This window comes from Aethalodelphis obliquidens, unplaced genomic scaffold, assembly GCF_003676395.1.
Source record: "Aethalodelphis obliquidens isolate GAN/ISIS:26980383/991018 unplaced genomic scaffold, ASM367639v1 scaffold51, whole genome shotgun sequence".
Classification (NCBI taxonomy): domain Eukaryota; kingdom Metazoa; phylum Chordata; class Mammalia; order Artiodactyla; family Delphinidae; genus Aethalodelphis; species Aethalodelphis obliquidens.
The window spans coordinates 12,621,102-12,646,794 of record NW_020837995.1 but is presented as its reverse complement, the minus strand read 5'-3'; the positions used below and the strand labels follow the sequence as shown (position 1 = coordinate 12,646,794).

General features: G+C 38.0%; 1 protein-coding gene across 1 annotated transcript; it reads right to left on the bottom strand.

Annotated features, from left to right (window-relative positions):
* Positions 1 to 251: 251 nt before the first annotated feature.
* On the bottom strand, positions 252 to 16,413 carry BLOC1S6 (biogenesis of lysosomal organelles complex 1 subunit 6). Its single transcript, XM_027084217.1, has 5 exons — positions 16,215 to 16,413; positions 10,433 to 10,574; positions 6,058 to 6,145; positions 3,737 to 3,823; positions 252 to 3,029 (listed from the first exon to the last, which is right to left on the bottom strand). The coding sequence occupies exons 1-5, from the start codon at positions 16,294 to 16,296 to the stop codon at positions 2,910 to 2,912; spliced, it is 519 nt and encodes a 172-aa protein (XP_026940018.1). The 5' UTR covers positions 16,297 to 16,413; the 3' UTR covers positions 252 to 2,909.
* Between the last annotated feature and the right edge of the window lie 9,280 nt (positions 16,414 to 25,693).

Here is a 25,693-nt window from a genome sequence, read left to right as displayed (position 1 = left end):
TCTTATTCTCAAATAGTGAAGAACTTTATGAAGTTGGGTTATTGGTAGAATCTTTTCGTAACACTTTCAATCACCTTTCCGAAAAGGATTTCATGAGCCGACCAGTCATTTTGTGACACAACCTGCAGAGAACATTAAGAGGAAGATGACAGGAGAGGAAAGCAAAGGAAAGGAATGTCTGAAATAAAGTACATAAAGGGAAGTGTACAGTGCTGTGTGCACACCAGTGCTTGATAAATGATACTGGATAATTCATAGACCTTTCTTTTCTTTATTAAATGTGTAAAAAGGAGTCCTCATTTTACAAGCTCAAAATCAGACAAGTATATGAGGGTATATAATTGGCATATTTATAAACTGTATCCACCCAAAAATTCACTGCGGACACAATCCATACTACATTCAACGTCTGCATATTTACATGATACCTCCTACAAAGTAAATACAAAATTAACTCCCATCACTTTAGTTCAGTACATATATGATATAGTTTCAAAACAAAGGCAATTTTTTTCAACTAAAACACCATAGGCAATTTTTTTCAACTCAAGTACCAATTCATAATTTTGTGCAAAAATACAGCAAGACTAATTATAAGGGTTCTCTTCAGTTTCAGTCAGTAAGATATGTTTGTACGCTACTGAGATACAGCTAAAGTTTTAGATTTTAATTACCAAAGTAACAGTACTTCTGATTTACAATTGACCTAAAAATAGTGGATCCTAATATATATTCTTGACATTTTAAAAAATCTTCAAAATGTAAGTAATACATTTCTAAAAGTACATGTGCCTTGCCATTCATTCAATAAACATGATTTATTTAAATATAGGTCACAAAAGTTCAATTAACCAGAATTCTATACCTATTTCCGGCCTGCTATTTATTTCAGTCTTAAATCTGACTTTATATCAAAAGCAGCAGTTTAAGAATTTATTTAATAAGATTAATCCCAAGAGTTACTGGGTAGCTTTCAAACTATTTCACTCCTTATAAATATAAATCACTAGAAAGTCTAGACCAGTGGTTCCTTGCATTGGACTTATCTGGGGGGCTCTTTAAAATGTGCATGGGCCCTACCTAAGAACTAATGAGTAAAAATCTTCAAGAGTATATTTTTTTAAAGTTTCCAGGTGCTAATATGCAGCCCAGTGTGGAAACCTCTGACTAGACCAGCGGTTCTCAACTTATAAGGTACATCAGAATCACTTGAGGAAATTTTTTAAAAAGGAAAAAAAGAGAAGAACAAACAGATCTGCTTCAATAGATTGAGAGTGGTGTCCAGGAACCAGCATTTTAAACAATCATTGCAGTTGGCCACCACAAATCACTCTAAGAAACAATGCACAGCCTTTGTCAGGTTATCAATGAGTACATTCAGCAGTTTAGGTGACACTGTCCTGCCAGTGCTAATGATCCTGCCCTAGGAGTTTTAGCCAGTGTTTGAGGGCAACACATAGCCTTTAAAAATAAAGTATATTTATACTCTTAAACATAAGGTCAAAACCAAGAGAATTGTGAGATAATAATTCACTCACTACAGAAGGGAAAGGTTTTCAAACAAATTTTTTAAACCTTTAAACAGACCAGTTCTTAGCACTCGACGTAAATCTAATGCCTTCTCCATCATTGGTTAGCCTGATATGTGATCAGAGGTAGTGAGTGATTCCAGCTTACCAAATGTAACGTAGATTATAAAAGATACACATTCTAATCATAATCTGTAATCTAATCTGTACAGTCTCTATGTAAGAGATTGGACATCATGGATATTAAGTAATACTAAAACAGTGAATAATACACTCTCAATTTAAAACAATGAAACTTCATAATATTTCCCTCACATAATAAATTTCTACATGTAATATTGGGGGAGGGGGATCTAGAAAACACTAAAGGTATCATGCTGCCTCTTTTGTGAAGAAGCTATTTACTAATTTTCCACCATTCTTGTCATTATCTACAAAATGGGTAGTTGGTATGTATCATTCTACCTTAAGAATTTTTTTTAAAAGCACAGAAAAAGTAACCACATGTTAAGACCACACAGCAAATCAGAGGATAGCTAGGACTAGCAGTAAGACTTTCCACTTGGAAAGCCGGGTTCATTATCTTATCAGCTTGACAATTGTATCTCACAGTGTGTGATGACTGTTACTAAGAATTATAAACATTTAAACACATTTGAGTGTGTGAAAGCTACATCACCCCCGCCAAACTTTAGGAATAGATATAATCTACTTTGAACCCAGAAGCAGCATAAGGAAAAAACAGCAACAACAAAGCTAGGAAGCAGATATAGTATATGGTTAGTGGAATCTACACGGCATCTTGCTCACCTATCCTATGTCTAAGATGCTACTATTTCCTGTGTACACACTTTTCTATCATGTTCTTCACAAAGGCTTATACCACCTCTTTTCCAGTGGCATATGAGATTAAACAGCTGGCAATTCTTCTCAACCAAACAATGAAAAGGCAACTGCCAAAACCCAGCGCTGTATTGCCAGAAAGGCAATTCATTTCATAAAATGAGAAACTGAAACTTTTAAATCCACACTTATTAAGAAGCTAAACAATTCATACTAATTTTTAACCACTTATAGTCTAGACTATTAAACCATTTTCCAGTTTATAAGTGACTTAAGGCCAAAATAATGAATTTTAAAAAGCAAAACAAAGTTGAAAAATTACATATAAAATATCCAAACCAAGTGATATTATGTCTTCTACTTAGGAAAAAAAGCTTCTTGAATGGCTGAAATGAAGATAGAGAGACAGCACTCATGGGAAAAGGATTTCAAAACATAACACAATGGTATAAGGCACTACCTTAACTTCAGTCTACACTGGGTCACCTTAAATCCAGAACATGAACAGGGGAAGGAAGGACACAAACATCCAACTTCTCACATCCTTTTAGCTGGTTTGGCAGTTAACTGCTTTTCTCTTTCAAATTCCTTCTCCCGTTGCTGCTCCCTTTCCAACTCTTCTTTTTGCCTCTTCTGCTGCAGTTTAAGTGCTCTTTTCTAAGTCAAAAAAATTTAAAAACCAAGAGAGCAAAAGGCTTATAGGTTATGGCCTAATTTAAAAGTAGTAGTGGTTTTAGAGAACAAACTAGTGGTTTATGGGGGAGTACAATATAGGGGTGGGGGAGTGGGAGGTTCAAACTACTGGGTGTAAGACAGACTCAAGGATGTATTGTACAACATGGGGAATATAGCCAATATTTTGTAATAACTGTAACTGGAAAGTAACCTTTAAATATTAAATTAAAAATAAAAAATTTTAAGTAATAGTGCTTTGATTTAAGGTAATCAATAAATAATAATAAATTTCATGTTTAACTTTTAAATTCGTTCAGGGTAACTTTTTTTTATTGAAGTATAGTTGCTGTATAGTATAAGTTACAGGTGGACAATACAGTGATTCACAATTTTTAAATGTTCTGGGAAATTTAAGGTCTCCTTGATAAAAAAGTTCTGTTACTCAAAACTCTTATTATTAAATGAGAAATACAGTGACATATTCAGAGAATGTGAGCCCACCAGCCCAGCTATTAGTAGAAAAGCCCAGAGTGGGGTTAATAAGAATGTGTTTTAAAAGAAAACAATGTACCATGAATTAAGTACCCTATTGTATATGAATATATAAGAAGTCAGAAAATGAATACTGAAGAAAAACAGACAATTAAACCTCTACTTCTATAAAGACTGTGAAAGAATTTTCAACTCACTTTTAACTTTGATGTCTTTTCATGAAGCATCAGCATCTCCTTTCTTATATTCACCAACTTGGCATGATAGTGTTTAGCTTCAGTGAACTTAAGATGGAAAAGTAAATTTAAAAGTCAATTTAAAACAGACTGAAATATCAAAATGGATAAATAAATCAATACCTAAATTACAGTTCATTCTGCCTAAATTTGTCAAAATTTTTGAAGATCTAATTATCTCCATATTTTAATTCCAAGATTCAAATTTAATTTAAACCACTAGTAGGCTTTTGAGAATACTTGATTCAGTTCAGATTGATTAAAAGTTACTAAACATAAAATAGACATTTATATTCTGTACAGATAACATTTTGCCTTAAAAACATGCAATATAATTGGGAGATTGGGACTGACATATATACACTGATATGTATAAAACAGATAACTAATAAGAACCTGCTGTATAAAAAAATAAATAAAATAAAATTCAAAATAAAAACCACGCAATATAATTCTAAAATTTTAGTAAGACTATCCAACAATGCTATCAGTTTCATTTAAGAAAAGTAAAACACTCTCTACTGCCTTTACAAGGGAGAGACTGAGCCAGGATACACAGGACAGTTTAAGTGAAGTGTCTGCCCATCAGGAAAAACCAAGCTGTGGCCAGAGAGCCCTGAGAAGGCTGTGGACAAGTCTGATCATATTCTTTGGGCTTCTGAAGTCAGACCAAGGAGAACAATCTCTGTAAGGACACTTTTCTTCCCAAGGAGTGATAAGTATAGACTTTCCATCTCAGCCAGAGATGGGAGAGAAGGAAAAAGAAACACCTCATTCTTAGGAAGGAAGGTAACAGAAAGAGAAGATCAGGTAAAAAAAAAGGAAAGAAGTGCCAGTAGAGAGATTAGCAGCCTTAATGTAGCTATAAGTAAAGTCAGAGTCTGATGAGCTCTAGAGCTTACAGACCCTCTTTCTCTCTCTCTGGGCTTCTATTTTTCAGTTCCTGAATAACAATCAAAACCACTCTTGGGTGACTTCCCTGGTGGCACAGTGGTTAAGAATCTGCCTGACAATGCAGGGGACATGGGTTCGAGCCCTGGTCCGGGAAGATCCCACATGCCGTGGAGCAACTAAGCCCATGCGCCACAACTATTGAGCTTGTGCTCTAGAGCCCGCAAGCCAAAACTACTGAGCCTGAGTGCTGCAACTAGTGAAGCCCGTGCGCCTAGAGCCCATGCTCTGCAACAAGAGGAGCCACCGCAATGAAGAGTAGCCCCGGCTTGCCGCAACTAGAGAAAGCCCACGCACAGGAACAAAGACCCAACACAGCCAAAAATAAAATTAAAAAAACAAAAAACAACAATAAAAAAAACACCACTCATGAGCTGAGAGAAGGAAAAAGAGCAAGACTTAGTTTCTGCGACTTAGTTTCTGCCCTTTCAGATGGAAGCGTCAGTATTACATATGCTTGGTTCATTCATTCAACAAATATGTAGCTCTGCTGCAACATGAACTCAATGGAGAAGACAAAGACCACCTCCTTCACAAATCAAGAACTACTGAGTAGAAGACTTTGTATTTACTACCACAGGCCTCTGCCTAATACTACAGAAGGTGGACTTGGTTTCTGATTGTTATAAAAGGAAAACATTAATAAGCCACATTTTTCCAATGAAAAGTCCATTCTTTGACGTATATATGAAAGGCCACAAAATCATGCAAACTAAGCTATTTCTAATGTTCCGGGTAAAGAGAAAGGTAGCCACAAGTTCCTTATTTCTGTTAATTCTCCATTTCCTAAAATAAAGAGTATTAGTTCCTCTCATCAAAAAGCTATAAAGTTTCTGATGAAATTCAACTACTGTCACTTAAATTGAAAGATATAAAGGGAATGTAAAGGACCCTCAAACAGTCTATTTCAGTGTTAATTTGTTATGACATTATGAAAATGCCATACAATTAAATAAATACTAATTTTAAAAACCATGTACTTGATAAAGAAAGATGTGCTTTCCTTAAGGGGAAAAATAGTACCTCCAAAGTTCCTTACTTTTACTTCTCTTTTATTAGTCTTTAATTATGAGCAGATCTATTCCAGACTTTCATATATAAGTTCAATTTCCTATCACAAGTTCAACATTTGAAAGCTAATAATTCAAGACAATAGAAGGTCTAATAAAGTAAATCAAGGTTTCCTGTTAAACAACAAATTCTAAACTTTAAAAATTAGAGGAAAACATACGTAAGTATTTCAAACATACATAAGTACAAAGTTGGGAGGATAAACCTAGCTATTTCTAAAATAAGATGTCATTAAGCTATGTCAACTAAATCATACTTACCAAAGCATTAATATCCAACATAGAATGACATTCTTTAAATTTTGAAATCTCTTGTTCCAGTGTGTCTAATAATACAACTTGGTTCTGTCTGAAACAAAAGCACACAGCCAAAATAAACTTTACATACTTTAAGTGATGGTTCATTAAAAGCAACCACATTCATCTTGGTTAATGTTAAAAGTAGAAATTAAGTTGGAAATTTATTGACTCTCCAAGGCTTATTTAGTTTATCATAATCTTTTTCAAAATAATATTCCAAAGCCAAAATAATATTCCAATATTCTGATAATTAAATACGTCTTTTATTCTTGCCTCAATTTCAGATTTGAATAACATCAAACCATTTAAAATTATTTTATTACTTATTCCTAACAACTCTCTGTATTATCCCCCAAAAAGTTTTTTTTATACTATCTTGCCCAAGAAACTTGATGTTTTATATATATTAAAATTGTAACATCATCATAAAGGAAGAGGAGCAGTGACTTTTTAGATTAGAGTTGCAAAAAAATGCAGTATCAAGGGATAATAATCAGTTGGTGTGATCTTGGAAATTTAGTTTCTCTGGACCTAAATTTCATTTACAAAGTAAGAAGGTCAGACCAAGTAATTTCTAAGACTCCTCAATAAAATCTGATTCAAAACTTGCTATTGAGGAAGAGAAGCCAACTTCTCTGATATTCTTCTCCAGATCAACCAATGCTAGGATCACAGGAATAAGTGACACTGCGGGGGGGGGGGGGTCACTTAATTAAATATTTTAAAGAATACTACAGACAAAGAAAAATATGACATGATGTGCTTGCAGAAGTATGCTAAACAGAGAACAACAATGAAAAAAAGAAATAGCAATGAAGAGACTGAAGGGCAGTTAAAACATCCCCACCATCTAGCACTGAGTATGGCATATCCTACAGGTCATAAGTGTCCCTTCAGCTCTGACTGGAGACCACAGAAGGTGAAACCAGAATGGATGAGAGGAGAACCCAGCAAGCCAATGATCCAAGACAAGCAGGACAGCAAAAACAAACTGTTACAACTGGAAAACAATAAAAAATAAACAAAACCAAAAGTTGGTTCTTCCAAAATATTGATAAAACTGATAAACTTCTAGCTAGACTAACAAAGAAAAAGAGAGAGGAGATACAAACTACTAACATAATTTATGGAAGAGGGGTCATCACTACTTATCCCATGGACATTAAAAGGATAATAAAGGAATACTACAGGTAGCTCTATGCTCACCAATTTGATAACTTAGATGGAAATGACTAACTCCTTGAAAGACACAAACTACCAAAACTCACACAAGGAGAAACAGATAATCTAAGTAGGCCTATATCTATAAGTAGTAACCTTCCAGAAATCAAAGTACCAGGAACAGATGGCTTCATGACGATTTCTACCAAACATTTAAGGAAGAAATTATACCAATTCTCCACAATCTCTTTCAGAAAACAGAAGTAAAGGGAGTACTTCCTAATTCATTCTATGAGGCCAGCATTATCCTAAAATCAAAACCAGATAAAGACATTATAAGAGGGACTTCCCTGGTGGCACAGTGGTTAAGAATCCACCTGCCAATGCATGGGACACGGGTTTGAGCTCTTGTCCGGGAAGATCCCACATGCCATGGAGCAACTGGGCCCATGCGCCACAACTACTGAGCCTGCGCTCTAGAGCCCACGAGCCACAACTACTGAAGCCTGCGCACCTAGAACCCATGCTCCACAACAAAGAAAAGCCACCACAAGGAGAAGCCCACACACCACAACAAAGAGCAGCCCCTGCTCACTGCAAGGAGAGAAAGCCCGTGAGTATCAACGAAGACCCAACGCAGCCAAAAATAAATAAATAAATTTATTTATTTTTTTTTAAAAAGACATTACAAGAAGGAAAACTATAGATCATTATCTTTCAAGAACATAGATGCAAAACTCCTCAATATCAACAAATCAAATCCAACAATGTATAAAAAGAATTATACACCACAACCAAGTGGGATTTACTCCAAGTATGCAAAGCTGGTTCAACGTTTGAAAATCAATCAATGTAACCCACATCAACTGGTTAAAGAAGAAAAATCATATGGTCTTATCAGCGGATGAAGAAAAAGCATTTGACGAAGTCCAATACCATTCATGATTAAAAACACTCTAATCAAACTAGGAGGAGAGAGGAACTTCCCCAACTTGATAAAGAATATCTTTAAAAAAACCCATACAGCTAATATTGCACTTGTGGTAAGAAACTAGATGCTTTCCTCCTAAAGATCTGGAGCAAGGAAAGGATGTCCACTCTTACTACTCCTATTCAACATTTTACTGGAAGTCCTAGCTAATGCAATAAGACAAAAAAAGGAAATAAAAGGTATACAGATTAGAAAGGAAGAAATAAAATTGTCTTTGTTCACAGATAACATGATTGCCTATGTGGAAAATCCCAAAGAATCAACAACAAAAACCCAGGAACGAATATGTGAATATAACAAAGTTTCAGGATACAAGGTTAATATACAAAAGTCAGTTGCTTTCCTATATACCAGCAATGAACAATCAGAATTTTAAAAAATACCATTTACAATAACCCGTCAGATGAAATAATCTGGTATAAACCTAACAAAATATGTATAGGATCTATATGCAAAAACTATTAAACTCTAATGAAAGAAATGAGAGATATCTAAGTAATGAAGAGATATTCTGAGTACATGGAATAAAAAACTCAATAGTGCTAAGATATCAATTCTTCCCAACTTGATCTACAGGTTCAATACAATCTCAATTTAAATCCCAGAAAGTTATTTTGTAGATATCAACAAACTGACTCTAAAATTCACATGGAAAGGCAAAGACCTATAATAACTAAGACACACTGAAGAAGAACAAAGTTGGAAGACGTACATTACCAAATTTCAAGACTTACAGAAACTACAGAAATCAAGACAGCAGGATATTGGTGAAAGAACAGATACACTGATCAATGAGACAGTGTAGAAAGCTCTTTACTAGACCCATATATTTCTCTTTGTTCTTTCTCTGAAGTTTGCTTATCTTTCCTTAACACTCAAGAAGTTTAGTAACTGCTTATTCATCATATTCAACTGTTATAAACAGTAGCTGATTTTACTATCATCATCATCATCACTGTCTAGACGCCTAGGAAGATAAATGGGGTTATTGAAACACTAAATTTTAGCCAATGTCCTCATCAATTAAACTTTCCAATTAAACCTTGATTCCTAACTTCCTCTAAATAAAGTGTTACCAGATATGTTTTGTTTGCAGAGTTTCTTACCTTCCTTCAGTCTATCATATATCATCCAAACTCACCCACAAAATCTTTGACTTTTCTGCCACAAGGATTGGCTGGTGTTAAAATACAAGATATACCACACACTGGGGAATAAAAATAATCTTACTTGGAACTAGCAGAAAACTAAGAATGTTACCAGCTTCCGTAACTACAGTAGGGTATTACATGTAGTAGAACACAGTACCACTTTTATATTCATTTATCATCTTCAAACCCAAGGATTATAACATTAGTTACTAATATTTAAAAAACGGACATAGTTGTTGATTATTCCTCTCCTTTTGCCCTAATAAAGGCCTCTGAGAACAGTTTTCAAAGAGTAAGTCTTAGAGCAGCAGTGGTTCATAGTCAGTTTAAAGGTGACCACCACAAAAAAGAAATAATAGGCCAGCTTGGGCAATCCAGAGAGGTCCTGACCCAAGAGGAAGAAGAAGCTCAGGCTGCTGTTTCTGGGTGACAGCTGATAAAATCCGAGTGTATATTTTTGCATATTGATTACACTTTATGGATTCCATTCTTCCTTATCCTGTTCCTCTCTTATTCTCCAATCCTTTATTTAGCTAGTAGAGTTATAAACTAAGAATGAAATGGGTCATCTCCAAAAAAGATAATTAGGGATTTCTGGCAACTCATGTGAACCAGCAATTGAAAACAACTGTGACTCTTACAGAGGCAATTTTGCAGCTCTACTCAGAAACAGGTGTATACCCATTTGCAACATCCCCAAGAGGCGATTCTTTCCTAAAATAGTGGAGAGACACCAAAACTAATCAAAGAGTCTAGATAAGATTTAGGGGTACTTCTCAGAAGAGACCAAACACTCTAGGAGCATTCACTTCACCTTTTACATTTAGATTACTGTGTAATCTAAATTACATGTATACTATGTAATTTAGATTACTCCACTCCCATTTGCTAACACAAAAGACACAGAAATACTCCATTGTATTAAATGTTACAAAATATTATCCCTAATACAGTATATACTTTACTTATACAGTAAATTATGACTATGCCAGAGAAAAAATGAGTGCATCTATGTTTTTTTTTTTCAGCTCACGTGAGTTCCTGGAGAGCTTGTTTTGATCTCTGCAGATCTGGCAAGTAGTGAGAAAGCAAGCCTTCTGCCAGTTGCTCCACAGCTTTGTCTTCTATGGTCAAGTCCTCTATTAACCCTTCATCTGGAGAAGTGTCACTTAAACCTGTCCCCAAGCAAAAAATCAAATTTAGGAAGCTTTTAAACTGACATGGGGTAAGAAAGTAGCAGGGAGGAAGGAAAGGAGGCTGGCAGTGGAGTTCAGAGCACACACACAGGATACTATAGGTATCCTTTTTTTTTTTTTAACTTTTACTTCCTGAGCATCCTCTAAAAATCAAGTTATGAGCACTCAAAAAATATTTTAAAGCTACTAGTACAAGGTAAAATCTAGCTGAAAAGAACGTTAACACACGCAAAATTCCATATGTGTATGTATTTTTCAGGGAAGGAGATTTAGAGTTTTCGATGAATTATTAAAGGAGTCTGAGGCTTAAAAGGAAGGAACAGTTACTGAATGGAAGCAAGAAATTCTTCTTTCCAAAAGCTTGCAGAATTTTTTTTTAATTAATTTATTTATTTTGGGGTATGTTAAGTCTTTGTTGCTGTGCGTGGGCTTTATTTAGTTGCGGTAAATGGGGGCTACTCTTCATTGTGTTGCACAGGCCTCTCACTACGGTGGCCTCTCCCGCTGCAGAGCACGGGATCCAGGCTCACGGGCTTCAGTCATTGTGGCTCGTAGGCTCCAGAGTGCAGGCTCAGTAGCTGTGGCGCAGGGGCCTAGTTGCTCCGCAGCATGTGGGATCTTCCCGGACCAGGGCTCAAACCCGTGTCCCCTGCATTGTCAGGCAGACTTGTAACCACTGCACCACCAGGGAAGCCCCTAGAGATTATATATTTTTTAAATGCAGGGACTTCCCTGGCAGTCCAGTGGTTAAGACTTCACCTTCCAGTGCAGGAGGTGCAGGTTTGATCCCTGGTCAAGGAGCTAAGATCCCACATGCCTCCCGGCCAAAAAAACCAAAAGGTAAAACAGAAGCAATATTGTAATAAATTCAATACAGACTTTAAAAAAATGGTCCACATTAAAAAAAAAAACTTAAAATTTTTTTAAATAAATGCAATACCTAAAAATATTTTTTTTCAATTCTATGGAAGTAATATGAGTCAACATTTATTTTGCATAGAGCTTGATAGTTACATGTAAAGGGAGGGTTGTTTTGTCATTTGTTAGCAGGAAAGAAATTTTCTAAGAATTTCTCCTCTCTTGAAATTCAGAACCTTAATTTACCATAGAAAATAGTGTATAATAATTGTCTTCTGTGTAAATTTAGATTTGATGCCAGGAACTATTTTATTCCTACCTTTCCTTTGAATAACAACAGTGTAAGCATTGTACCAGGCATTCAAAAATGTCTAACATGAATACCCATCTATCACTACTCCTACCGAGAAAAGTACAAAACAATTTCTAAACAGGGTTCAATGAATGATTTGTAAGATTTTAGAATCACTGGTTTAGAATTAAAAACAAAAAAAGTGAAATGGCCACATTACTAAAATGGTACTCCAAAAGCATTTTTAAACTAATATTAAACTCTGAAACACCTCTTTAATCATAATCTGGTAATAATCCATAACATCAAATTAGATCATTATACAAAATACGTTCATCACAATACATTGCTTATATCTCATTTCCAAGTATAGTTTTTACCACAGATTTAAATTTTGGCAAGATTGAGGAAAACAACATGCTGTCATATTCAAAATTAGCTTTTAGAGATCAAAATAAATTAGCATGGTTTTTATTTGGATCCTGAGAAACATATGAACAAACTTTGGAATTCTCTAGATTGCAAGGCAATATTCAAACAAGTAAGAGCTAACTAGAAACTGAAGCACTCCACAAGTGAAATAAAAATATAGTGGGAAAAGTGAAGCATTTACAGATATTGCCATTGATGTTTCATCAGATGGGAAGTGAATAAAATATATCATTAATGTTATATATATTATATTATTATGATTAATGTCATTGCTAAAGGCTTGATTACAATAACAGTGCAAACAGCAGCAACTCTCTTTAAAAAATATAGAAGGGGGCTTCCTTGGTGGCGCAGTGGTTGAGAGTCCGCCTGCCGGGTTCGTGCCCCAGTCCAGGAAGATCCCACATGCCGCGGAGCGGCTGGACCCATGAGCCATGGCCGCTGAGCCTGCGCGTCCGGAGCCTGTGCTCTGCAACAGGAGAGGCCACAGCAGTGAGAGGCCCACATACCGCAAAAAAATAAAAATAAAAAAAAAATAAAAATAAAAAAATAAAAAATATAGAAGGGCTTCCCTGGCGGCGCAGTGGTTAAGAATCCACCAATGTAGGGGACACGGGTTCGAGCCCTCGTCTGAGAAGATCCCACATGCTGCGGAGCAACTAAGCCCAGGCACCACAACTACTGAACCTGTGCTCTGGAGCCCGCAAGCCACAACTACTGAGCCCACACGCCTAGGGCCCACGCTCCGCAACAAAGAAAAGCTACCGCAATGAGAAGCCCACGCCGTGCAACAAACAGTAGCCCCTGCTCACCGCAACTAGAGAAAGCCCACACACAGCAACGAAGACGTGACACAGACAAAAATAAATTTTAAAAATAAATAAATTTAAATATATATATATACTTAAAATATATATATTTAAATATATACATAGATATGTATACATATATATACATGTATATACATATGTATATACATATACATATATATACATAGAAAACATAAGTATTACAGACAAACAGAAACAACCAAATAAGGATATTTCAACTTTAAGGAATAACAACCAATACGCCTTCCTTAAACTATATATACATTTTAACTCACACCAACCCCCTTACCCTGCCCCAGTCTTCTGGTTAAATTATTGGAAGAGTTGAAGTTTCTCATGTTTTTACACACATTTATTCACTAAGTTCAAGGTACTTTATTGTGGGAGACAAGAAACATTTGCTGCACATACATTTTATGTACTAGTTTTTGAGGTTACAACAATAAATTAGGCAAGTCCCCATCCCTGAAAAAGCTCAATACAGGGGAATCAGAGAATGTGAGAAGTGCCATAGATTAGAGAAATCACTTTCATCAGGGATATCAGGGAATAATTCCTAAAGGAGGTGTGGTGGGCATTTGAGCTGAAGTTTGAATGGATAGAATATTCATTCCTTTCTTTTTTCTTTTTAACTGTTACTCATTGTAAAAACTTAAAATACAAAAGAAGGGGGTATAACCTGAAAAGTAAAAATACTCCTCACTACCTTACTCCACAGAGAGTCACTCTGGAGTTTCTTACATAGCCTTCAAGAAATTGTCTTTGCATACACATGGTTAAACCCTGTTTTTATCACAAATGAAATCTTGTTTATACTGTTCTACAAGTTTTCTCATAAATATATATCTCAGATATGGTCAACATGTATGAATCTACTCCATTCTTTTTAACAGAATTCTACCACATTTTGTTTAACCAGTTCCCTATCGTTATGAACTAAAGTGTGTCCTTCCCCCAAAATTCACATGTTGAAGCCCTAACCTCCAATGTAATGGTATCTGGAGGTGGGGGTCTTTGGGAAATAATTAAGTTTAGATGAGTCTGAGTGTAGGGTCCCCATGATGGGATTATTGACCTTAAAAGAAGAGGAAGAGAGACCAGAACTCTCTCCTTCCACCATGTGAGGACACAGTGGAAGGCAGCCATCTGCAAGATCAGAAGAGGGTCCTAACCAGGAACATATTTTGCCCACACCTAGACCTTGGGCTTCACAGCCTCCAGAACTTCAAGGAATAAATGTCTGTTGTTTAAGCCACCAGCCTATGTTATTTTATTATAGCAGCCCGAGTAGACTAAGACAAAGAAAATAAGACACCTATTCCACTTTTTGCTTTTTCAAACAATGTTGCAGTGAGCTTCCTTGCTTGTCTTTGCATATTCATATCACTGTTTCTATAGAATAAATTCTTATAAATAGATTAATGGAACAAGGTGTTTATGCATTTTTTAATAGACACTGCAGGGACTTCCCTGGTGGCAAAGTGGTTAAGAATCTGACTGCCAATGCAGGGGACACGGGTTCCATCCCTGGTCCGGGAGGATCCCACATGCCATGGAGCAACTAAGCCCGTGCGCCACAGCTACTGAGCCTGCACTCTAGAGCCCATGAGCCACAACTACTGAGCCCACGTGCCACAACTAGCCCGCATGCCTAGAGCCCGTGCTCTGCAACGAGAAGCCACTGCAATGAAGAAGCCCGCGCGCAGCAACGAAGACCCAACGCAGCCAAAAGTAAATAAAATAAATTTATAAAAAAAAACAGACATTGCAAAACTGCTTTCCTAAGAGATGTCACCAATTTACACTTCCATCGGCAACCTATGAGGGCTACTATTTCCAAATGGGTAAGAATTCTAAGGCAGGAGAGGAAGGGATGCAATATGGGTAAAGGAAGCAGCATGAGGAAAGGTGGGAATATAGGATGGCTCTGGAAAGAGAGGTTAGTTTGGGGTGTCTGGAGCATGAGACATATGCAGTAGTGAGCTCGAAGACCATGTGGCCAGCCTATGAGGACCCTTGAATGCGAAGATAATGTGTTTGGCCCTTAATTTAGTAAGGAACCATTTAAGGTTTCCAAGCAAGGAAATGGCATGATGGGAGCTTTATCTTGGGGCAGTGACGTGACAGTGGGATAGATGGAATGAATAAGAGACTGGAGGTGGACTAGCCTTACAACTGTTGTTGTAAAGGTGAAAATGCAAAGAGGAGATGGAAATTGTACAGTAGAATCCCCTGGACTAAACAGAGGTAGGAGGCAAGTGGGAGGAAAGAGACAAGAGTAATGTCAAAGTTTCAAGTGATAGTGACTTGGCACCATTAATAGGATCAGACATCTACTTTTATTTATGTACATGCTGTGTGTGAGATTAGTGCAAAATAACCATGTCAGAGTACCCAGCAAGCAGATGGAGGAGGAAGCAGAGAGAGACCCAACCTGCACTTACATACAAGGAAGTGATATTTACAGAAGCAACTTAGGAAGGTGTGAAGAGAGGGAGGTCACTGAGGAAAAGCACCACCAAGAAAGGGCTGAGAGCGCTATTTTGGGGTAACCCCTATATTTCTGGAACAGGAAGTACAAGTAAAGGTACATCCAAAGTCCTGAAGCCTTTCTCACCTAGGGTTCCCTATCTGAACCGCAGAACACAGAAACTGCTTTGAGTGACTACCTTCTCAATTCTCCCTAGGATAGTACAAAGATAGTATCATTATGGATGCAGAAGTCATTCATTACATTCAATAGATGCCCTAGGCCATTAGGGTTTAAATCTCTCCTCGAACTCGGGCTGAGAAAGACTGCTGGAAGAAGGACGCAGTAAGGTCAAAACGCAAGATAATCATTTCATGAGTGAGTGTGCAATATTACTGGATACATCAATTCTCTGAATTACAAACCAATCATCCTTCTGGTAAATTCATCCTCAACCACTAACGTGTAACAAATAGCCAACAGTGTGCTGGAGTCAATACACAAACTCAGAATGCCTTCACCATCAACCCCCACCAACAGCACCCCAAACCCCGCTTCCCCCCAGATCTCGTTTCCTGCCTCCTCCTCTGGCCAGGAGAGCCGGCAAGGTTCCCTAGTTCAGCGCTGGGCACAGAGCCTCGGGTCGGCAGCTGCCGAAAGCATCTTACTCCCGCGGGGCGGCCCGGAGACCCACCCACTCGGGTCCCGCCCGCCCCGCCCCGCCCCACAGCACGTACCCGGCGTCGGGCCCCCGGACTCCAGGCCGTCGGGTGGCCCTGCCAGGACCCCGTCCAGGGAAGGCGGCCCAGGGACACTCATGTCCCTCCCGCTGGGAACAGGGAAGGGGCAGTAGTACAGACTGTCAGGTACAGTAAGGAAGCACCGAACGCGTACAGAGCCCACCAGGACAGAAGCGACGGTCGCACCCGGAAGTGACGGAAGCGGAAAAACAGCTCGGGGCACGTGACCGAGGGTCCGCCCTCCCGCTTTTTGCCTCCTCCATCCACCCACCCACCGCGCTTCGGGGGTTCCGGGCGGACGTCCTAGTCTGGTCGGTCGGTGTCAGTAGAGTCAGCTGGGCGGGGCTCACATCTCTGCCTCCGATGGTGGTGGGGGGATGGAAGGGGCGGTGACGGGAAGGCGCAGCTTTTCAGTTTTGTGTCCTTGTTAAGGAAACACCTTAGGAAGAAGGACTGCGTGCTTTCCCTGAGATTTGGACCCATAAAAAATTCAGTGTTTAGGTCTCTTCAGCTTTGCTAATTGGGGGTCTGCCAGGATTCGTCTCTCCTCTTGTTGATTGTATGCCCTCCTTACCTTAGACCCTCTTAGACTGTAATAGTGGCCTCCTAATGTTGCACCCCAAAATTGCCTGTCCAAACGATTTTTTCTATGTTGCAGGCAAAGCTGTTTTCAAAAAAAATGAGAATTTATCTCTAACCTCAAAAACTTGCACCTGCTCCCCATTGCCCTTATCAGTGCACTTGTACCCCTTCCTCTTTTGGCCTTCTTTCCTCTCAAGGTTAGCTGCTCCTCACTACCTGTGGTAAGCAGAATAATGCCCCCACCAAAGATGTCCACAGACTTCACCCCCAGAACCTGTGAATAGGCTGTTTCACTGCAAAAGCGTAATTAAGGTTGCTAGGCCCATGACTAAAATAGATTACCCGGAGTTACTGAGTGGGACTAACATAATCACAAGGGCCTTCAAACTGGGAAAGGGCGGCACAAGAAGAGTCAGGAGGTAGATGTGACTATGAAGAATGACTAGAGCAATGCAACATTGCTGGCTTTGAAAATAGAGGAAGAGGGTTACCAGTGACCTCTAGAAGCTAGAAAACACAAGGAAATGGATTCACCACTAGAGCCTCTAGAATGGAACTCAGCCCTGCCAACACCTCAATTTTATCCCAGTGAGAGCTGTATTGCACTTCTGACCTACTGAACTCGAAGATAACATACAAATTTGTATTGCTTTAAGTCTGTGGTTATTTGTTACTACTTAAATAGGAAAATAATGTACTACCCTTCAAACATCCTTTGAGAACTATGCCCTTTCATGCCTGGAATATTTTATTCTTTTCAAAGTCCTACTCATCTTTCAAGGCTCGGCTTAAATAATACCTTTACTTTGAAATCATTCACAGTCCTGCCTCCCCTTTCAACTCTCAGAAAGTAATAACCTTTTCCCAACTACAAAGCATCCTCCTGCTATTTAGCACTTAATCCATTCTTGTATTCGTTACTTCTCTTCCTCTATCAAACTGCAAACTCCAAACAGAAATTCTTATTCACAGAAAACCATAATAGGTTCTCAATGAGTATTTGCTGAATGAGGTATTGATTTTCGAGCCCCAAATTCCAAATATCTATAATCTCCAAAGTCTGAATCACACAAGATGGCACCTGATAAATGCCTGGTAACCTTAGCTGATTGTTAGTATTATCTCCTAACTAGATACTAAGACCTTCTGGAATAGACCCTTGTTCTACAGGTGGTCTGTAACCTCTTTATGTCTTAGCACAGTATTAAGCATATTACTTGGACTTTTAAATACTGGTTATTTAAATTTAATGGATGAAATTAATTGAACATTAAAATGTTAAGCAAAAAAGAACACTTAAAAGAATGAATGTTCTTGTAAAGCATTTTAACTTTACTTAATGTGACAAAAATGAATCGGCCAAAGAGACAAGGAGGACTTTCTGCCAGACCCACATTGCTTTTCTCTTTCTCCTTTTCCTTCTTTACCCCCACAGATTTCAGCTCAGTGCATCAAGTGCTTGTTGAGGGCACTCTGTATTCCAGCCTCCATTAATCAAATACTGTGCACCTAGCACTGCATGTGACACAAAGCTCAAAATCAAAAGGTTGGAATTTGATGCCAAGGAAGTAAACACAGTTTGTTGAGTTATATATTTCTTTTGAAATGCCTTTCATTTCCCCATTGGTAGTCGCCATTCTCTTTTATGCACCAAAGTTATAACCCACTTCAAATAGCTGAGTACCTAAGACGGGACTAGGCACTGTAGGGTGTTTAAAAAAAAAAAACAAGGGTAAAAATGCTTGTTCCTGTCCACCAGGAATTTATATTCTACCAATTACACATAGAAGAATTAGAGAGTTTGACAGTAAAGTACTAAATTATGTGGAACAGACCTAGAAGAATATAAATACGTAATGATGTCATATTGGTTTCCTATTGCTGCTGTAACACATGACCAAAGACTTGCTTAACACTACACAAATTTCTCACCTTACAGTTCTGGAGGTCAAATGTCCAAAATCAGTCTCTGTGGGCTAAAATCAAGGTGTCGCCAGGGCTAGTTACTTCTGGAGGCTCTGAGTAAGAATCCTCTGCCTTGCCTTGTTTAGCTTCTAGAGAGCACCGCATTACTTGGCTCACGGCCTCACATCACATTGCCTTTTCTCCCTCTACTACCATTGTTGCATCATCTCCTCTCCTATCCTGGCCTCTTTCTCATAGGACCCTTGTGATTACACTGAGCTCACCAGCATAACCCAGGATAATCGCCCCATCTCATAGTCCTTAATTTAACCACATCAGCAAAGTTCCTTTTGCCATGTAAGGTAACATTCACAGATTCTGGGAAATTGAAAGTGGACACCTTTGCAGGGGGCATTATTCAACCAGCCACAGGTGTGCAGTTGTGTAGTGCATGATTGGGAAGTGACTAGAGAAATTTTAAAAACCTAATAGAGGAAATTAGCTGTACCTTGAAGGACAGGTCAATGTAATATGCAGACAAAAACTAGTAAAGGCTTCCAACAGGAAAAACAAAGACACCATAAGTAGCAAAAGTATACTTCAGACTCAAGGACCTCGAGGTGCTGTCTTTTGGGGAAGACAAGAATAACATAGATTAAATGGTTAGTAAAAGAACCTAATGCAGAAAATTGTTGTATAATCTTTTAGAGCAAAAGAACTTACAATGACAAAAGATAACACAAAATGTAGTCATATAGCTCTGGAGAAGTTAGTCCAAAGAAATGATAGTCAGAAAGAGCTAAATGCTGTATATATTCATAGCAAAAGGAAACTAAGTCCATTGGATTTCAAGAAACTTAAAATCCAAAAGAGGGAGAGCAAATCTTATGCAATAAATACACAAACCCTTTTATCCATTTTTCAGTTTTTTCTGTTTTCCTTAAATTTTCCTACATTATTTTTGCTAACAAAAGGGGAGTCGGTAGGTAGCAGATTGATCCAAGTAAAGAAATAAACATGTTAATACATGAATATTTTCTATTCCTTCTGTTGATCAGGTGTCCTATATTTAGAATGTGCTAAGATTTGATAAAAAAATCTATCCCAGTTTGACCTAATTCTCTCACAGGATTTGCTTGTCCCTTCTCCTCATCTCTCTCCATCCTTTTCCAAAAATAAAAGAAAGAATGGGGGTAGGGAGAGAAAAAGATTTGAGCAAGAAAGATGCAGGGACCAGGGGCTGCAGAGAAAAGGGATGGAAAAGGGGAAAATATACAGGAGAAAGATGTTACAGCCCATGACCTTATCCTTCTAGTGGATTAAAGTGTTGAAAATTTGAAAACATTCATATAGGGTGATGTGCTTGCAAAAAAATAAAAAGGAAAGAAGGGAACTGAAGGTAGAAAACGAAAGAAGTTGGGGTATTTAAAAAAAACAGTTTACCATTTGTCTGTGGTTAACCAACCCGAAAAGGTGTCTCAGCAGTTTTAACCACTTTTCTTACATTTACATGAGAAATACTCTTTCACATTAGCAAAGTACTAAAATTCTTCCACCCTATGCAACTCTACTACATTTCCATCATTCCTTTCTTGCATTATCTAAAAAACATATCCTTCCATGGATTATTTCACCAACACATTCTCCTACCCTTGCCACCAAAAAGTTTGTAAAATATACGCAGTGGTCAAAAGCAACAGCTTTTGACATTTTAAAATAGACTTTTTTTTTCTTTTTTAGGTGTGTTAGTTTCTGATTTATAACAAAGTGAATCAGCTACACATATACATATAGAGAGAGAGACTTTTTTTAAGAGCAGTTTTAGGTTCACAGCAAAATTAAGAGGAAGGTACAAAGACACCTTGTACTGTCATGCATTATCAGGTCGTCCCCCACCAGAGTGCTACATTTGTTACAACTGATAAACCTACATTAATACATCATTATCCCCCAAAATTGATAGTTTACCTTGGGGTTCACTCTTCATGTTGTATATTCTATGAAACTGGACGAGTATAATGACATGTATCCACCACCATAGTATCATGCAGAGTAGCCTCACTGCCCTAAAAATCCTCTGTGCACTGCCCATTCATCTCTCCCTCTGCTCTAATCCCAGGCAATCACTGATCTTTTTACTCTATAGGTTTGCCTTTTCCAGAATGTCATGTATTTGGAATCATATAGTATGTAGCCTTTTCAGATTGCTTTCACTTAGCAATATGCATTTCAGGTTCCTCCATGTCTTTTCGTGGATGGATGGCTCATTTTGTTTTTGGCATAGAGTAATAATCCATTGTCTGGATGTACCACAGTTTATTTATTTTTTCACTACTGAAGGACATCATTGCTGCTTCCAAGTTTTGGCAATTATGACTAAAGCTGCTGTACACGTCCAGGTGCAGGTTTTTGTGCATACATAAGTTTTCAATGCCTTCAGGTAAATACCAAGGAGCAGTCTCTGCATCCAGGGGGATATAGAGAGATCTGATGGGCTAGTGTGGGTCATATGTAACAGAAAGAGGCAAAGCCCCTTGATTGACAGTCCTGCTAGGAGTTACAGAAAGGCACAGGTGTAGTTCCTTAAAGGAAAATCAGAGTCATGTTACCAAAATGAGAAAGGAATTTGGCCCAACCAAAGCAATAGATATCAACTATATCAGTTATGAGATTTTAGTCAAGTCACTTAATCTCTCTGTTTTTTTTCCCATAAGTAAAAGAGACAGGGAGATAATACCAGACCCATTACTTGACATATTTCTTGTGAGAATTAAACACTCAGTAAGACATATGAAAAGGATCTGTAAGCTGTGAAGCACTATTACAAATAATAGCGGTCCCTGAGTACATATTACATGCCAGAAGAAACAGTATTATTTCTGTTATTAGTGCCTCGCTTATATCAAATGACAAAACTAGAACAATTCAGTAATGAGTTTGATGTCCTTTATTTAAAGGAAAACAATCCATGGATTGGGGGAGTAAGAGCCTTTTGTACAGAGGGATTTAGAGCAAGAGTGAGTTTTATAGAACATTAGAAGAGGCAATGTTGCACAGCAAAGGAAACCATAAACAAAACGACAACGCACAAAATGGGAGAAAATATTTGCAAACGATGTGACCAACGAGGGCTTAATTTGCAAATTGCAATTGACATAAACACACTACTATATATAAAATAGATAACTAATAAGGACCTACTGTATAGCACAGGGAAATCTACTCAATACTCTGTAATAGCCTATATGGGAAAAGAATCTAAAAAAGAGTGGATATATGTATATGTATAATTGATTCACTTTGCTGCACACCTGAAACTAATACAACATTGTAAATCAACTATACTCCAATAAAATTTTTTTTAAAAAAGATACATGCACCCCAATGTTCATAGTGGCCCTACTTACATTAGACAAGACATGGAGGCAACCTAAGTGTCCATCTACAGAGGAATGGATAAAGATGATGTGGTACATATATACAATGGAATATTACTCAACCATAAAAAAGAATGAAATAATGCCATCTGCAGCAACATGGATGGACCTAGAGACTGTCATACTGAGTGAAGTAAGTCAGACAGAGAAAGACAAATATTATACGATATCACTTATATGTGAAATCTAAAAAACAGTACAAATGAAATTATTTACAAAACAGAAATAGACTCACAGACATAGGAAACAAACTTATGGTTACCCAAGGGGAAGGGGGAGGAGGGATAAACTGGGAGTATGGGATTAACAGATGTACAATACCATCTATAAAACAGATAAACAAGGATTTACTGTATAGTACAGGGAACTATATTTAATATCTTGTAATAAACTGTAATAGAAAAGAATCAAAAAAAGAATATAGATATATATATATAAAACCAAATCACTTTGCTGTACACCTGAAACTAATACAATGTTGTAAATCAACTATACTTCAAAACAAAAAAATTTACAAATAAAAAAAATAAAGAAGAGGCAATGTGGAAACAGGGCATGATTGGCTAGAAAGTTGGGACTTCCTTGTAAGGCCAGCAGGTCCTATTTTCTAGGGTAAGGTAAGCTAGCTAAGGCCGAGTTGCAGGATCGCGAGCAGTATACGTTAGGATTCCTCGACAGGTGTTTCTGTAAGTGTAGGCTGACTTAGGTTTTGTTATGTGACATGGGCCAGGCCACTGCGGTGGCTTCCATTTTGTGGGTCCCCATATACAAATTAACTTTATCAGTTACATATATTCACCAACCTTAATTTGGTTTCTTAAATAGGTTTTAGGTTTCTGAAGTAACCCTTCAACTGTTATTTAGCTTCTTAAGTAGACTTCCATGGTGAGATGAGAGAGACTAAATGAATTAAGTGAGTATCAGAGGGTTCGGCAATTACGTTTTATTACAAACTCACTTCTTTTGTACAAGTCGATGTTATACAATAAGGTAGCTTTTTAGGGGTAAATCTCCACTGGCTAAGCTGGCAACTGAAGTTCCAGACTTGCAGAGTGAGATGATTGAGTCTTGAAGTATAGAGATCACTACCAACACCCACGGCTTTCTTTACCATCAATACCACTGTCAATATTCTGCTTCTATGGCGGGGGGGGCGGGGAACGAGGTGTCTTATTTTCTTCTTCTTTTTAGCATTATGATGTCTGACTCATGATGTTATTCATGAGTAAAGGAATATTCATAATATTGAGTGGTAATCATTTTAAATATCATCATTGCTTCTGGACTATTAGTAAAACTAGTGGTGAAAATTTTATTCATTGAAGAACTTTACATCTTAAAATTCTCTTTTAATATGCTTATATTGGTTCAAAAGACAATGATTCTTCCACTTTGGGGTTTTCACAAAATTCATGTATTATCTTAGTGTGTAGATATCAAAGTGGCCACCAACCATTACTGCTTTATTCTCTTTCTATGTGATGCAGAAAGTGGGATTATCAGCGACTATAGGCAGCATAAATTATTCCAGTGCTCAGCTTTCTTTTTAGGATAGATTTATTTAAATTAGCTAGGATATATTAATCTTGCTTAATTCAAAATTGCCAAAAGTAGTACATACATTAGCTTTCCAAAATAATCCTTATTTGTTACTACAAATGTTCAAGATCTTCAAAGTATTTCTGTTGCTAAACAAGAATAATTTCCAAAGATCCTTCAGACCAGATGGTGAAATGATATATAAAAATTCAATTTCTTGTAATATGAGGTCAATAATACAGAAAGTTCAGAGTCTCCAATTCCTTTTTCAATTTAAAAATTCCAGTGGATCAACTTATTTTTTAAATTATTGCTCTAGTCTTTGGGCTTCCTGTAAATTTCTTGTCAACATCTTTTGAATTACTTTATGAAAGTGCTGTCTTTACAATTAATTATTTACTTATCTTCATCCAAAGTAATTTTTCTAAACTGCTCACTTAATTCACTAATTAAAGAGCACATTTAAAAGCATTAATTTTTATTAACAGCTAAAGATTTCAGACAGATTTTTTTTTTTTTTTTTTTTTTTCGTTACCCGGGCCTTTACCTTTTTTGGCCTCTCCCGTTGCGGAGCACAGGCTCCGGACGCGCAGGCTCAGCGGCCATGGCTCACGGGCCCAGCCGCTCCGCGGCACATGGGATCCTCCCGGACCGGGGCACGAACCCGCGTCCCCTGCATCGGCAGGCGGACTCCCAACCACTGCACCACCAGGGAAGCCCAACAGCTAAAGATTTCAAAATGTCATTTTTCCTTTTAAGATTTCATAAAAGTCTTTATTATGTGTTTCCAGGAGAAAAATACACTCATTTAATTTACTTAGAGATCAATATAATCCCTCTATATTTCATCATTAACCTAGTACAACTAATTCCTTAATGTCAGTGACTATGCAGGATTTTTCCAGCCCTGGTGGCCCTCAGACCCACTCCTCACCTTTCCCTGTTCTGCTCTGTATTGCAGGTGCCCATGTTCTCTGGCCCCTGTGTCAGCTGGCTTCCAGATGGGTTTGGCGAATGGGGGGTACTGATGGAGACTGGAGGCTGGGATACTGAGAGATTGGAAGGAGAGAGGAAAGAAGAAATCAGGGTCTTTGTCCCTCCTTCCTCTCTGCCTCAGGAGACAACTGAAGCAGCAACTGGCTCTCCTGTCTGGTCCTAGCTCCCCACTGGGGAGTCCTACCAGGATTCCAGCTTTGTCGGGTATGCCAGTCACGGTCCAGTCAGGAGAGAAAACACCAAGTAATGTGAATGGAGAAGGTTTAATATAAAGAATTATTCACTATAATAGACACTGGAGTAATGCAGGACTGGCCAGTAGGAAATGAAGAGAAATCTAAAGAACACAATACTAGCAAATATAAGGAGCAGTTACAACTCTGGGGCTCAGAGAGAGCAAGTATGATCCACGCCCGGCTCACCAAGACTAAGATCCAGATCTTGCTGGAGACAGAATAGCTATGGCTCACTGGATGGTGGAGAAGCTTGCTATGGTATCACACCAGCAGAACGTGCTGAGATACTGAGGGAGGCCAGCTACAGGGAGATGCCCCACCTCATAACTGCAAAGCCATTCTAGGGGATGCTAGAAGAAACTACCCACAGGGAGGTACTGTACTGGCACACAGTAGCAGATAGTGCAGAAACTGCGTGCACTGCAGGAGCCGGGAGCTGTAGAAGCAGCATATACTTCAGGAGCACCAGTGAGAGAAGCACATGGGAATCAAGAAGAGAGAGGAAAAAACCCTCCTCCTGCAATGTCTCTCCAGCACCTCCTACTGACAAAGCTTAATATCATGCCAATTGACAAAGGAGAAACACTCGGAGGGAGAAATATTTACAAGGCCTGTATTACTTTGCTACGGCTGCATAACGTATTACCACAAACTCAGTAATTTAAACAGCACAGATGTATTATCTCACAGCTTCTGTGGGCTAGGGGTCTGGCACATTTTGTCTAGGTTCTCTGCTCAGGGTCTCATAAGGCTGAAATCAAAGTGTCAGCTGGCTGCATCC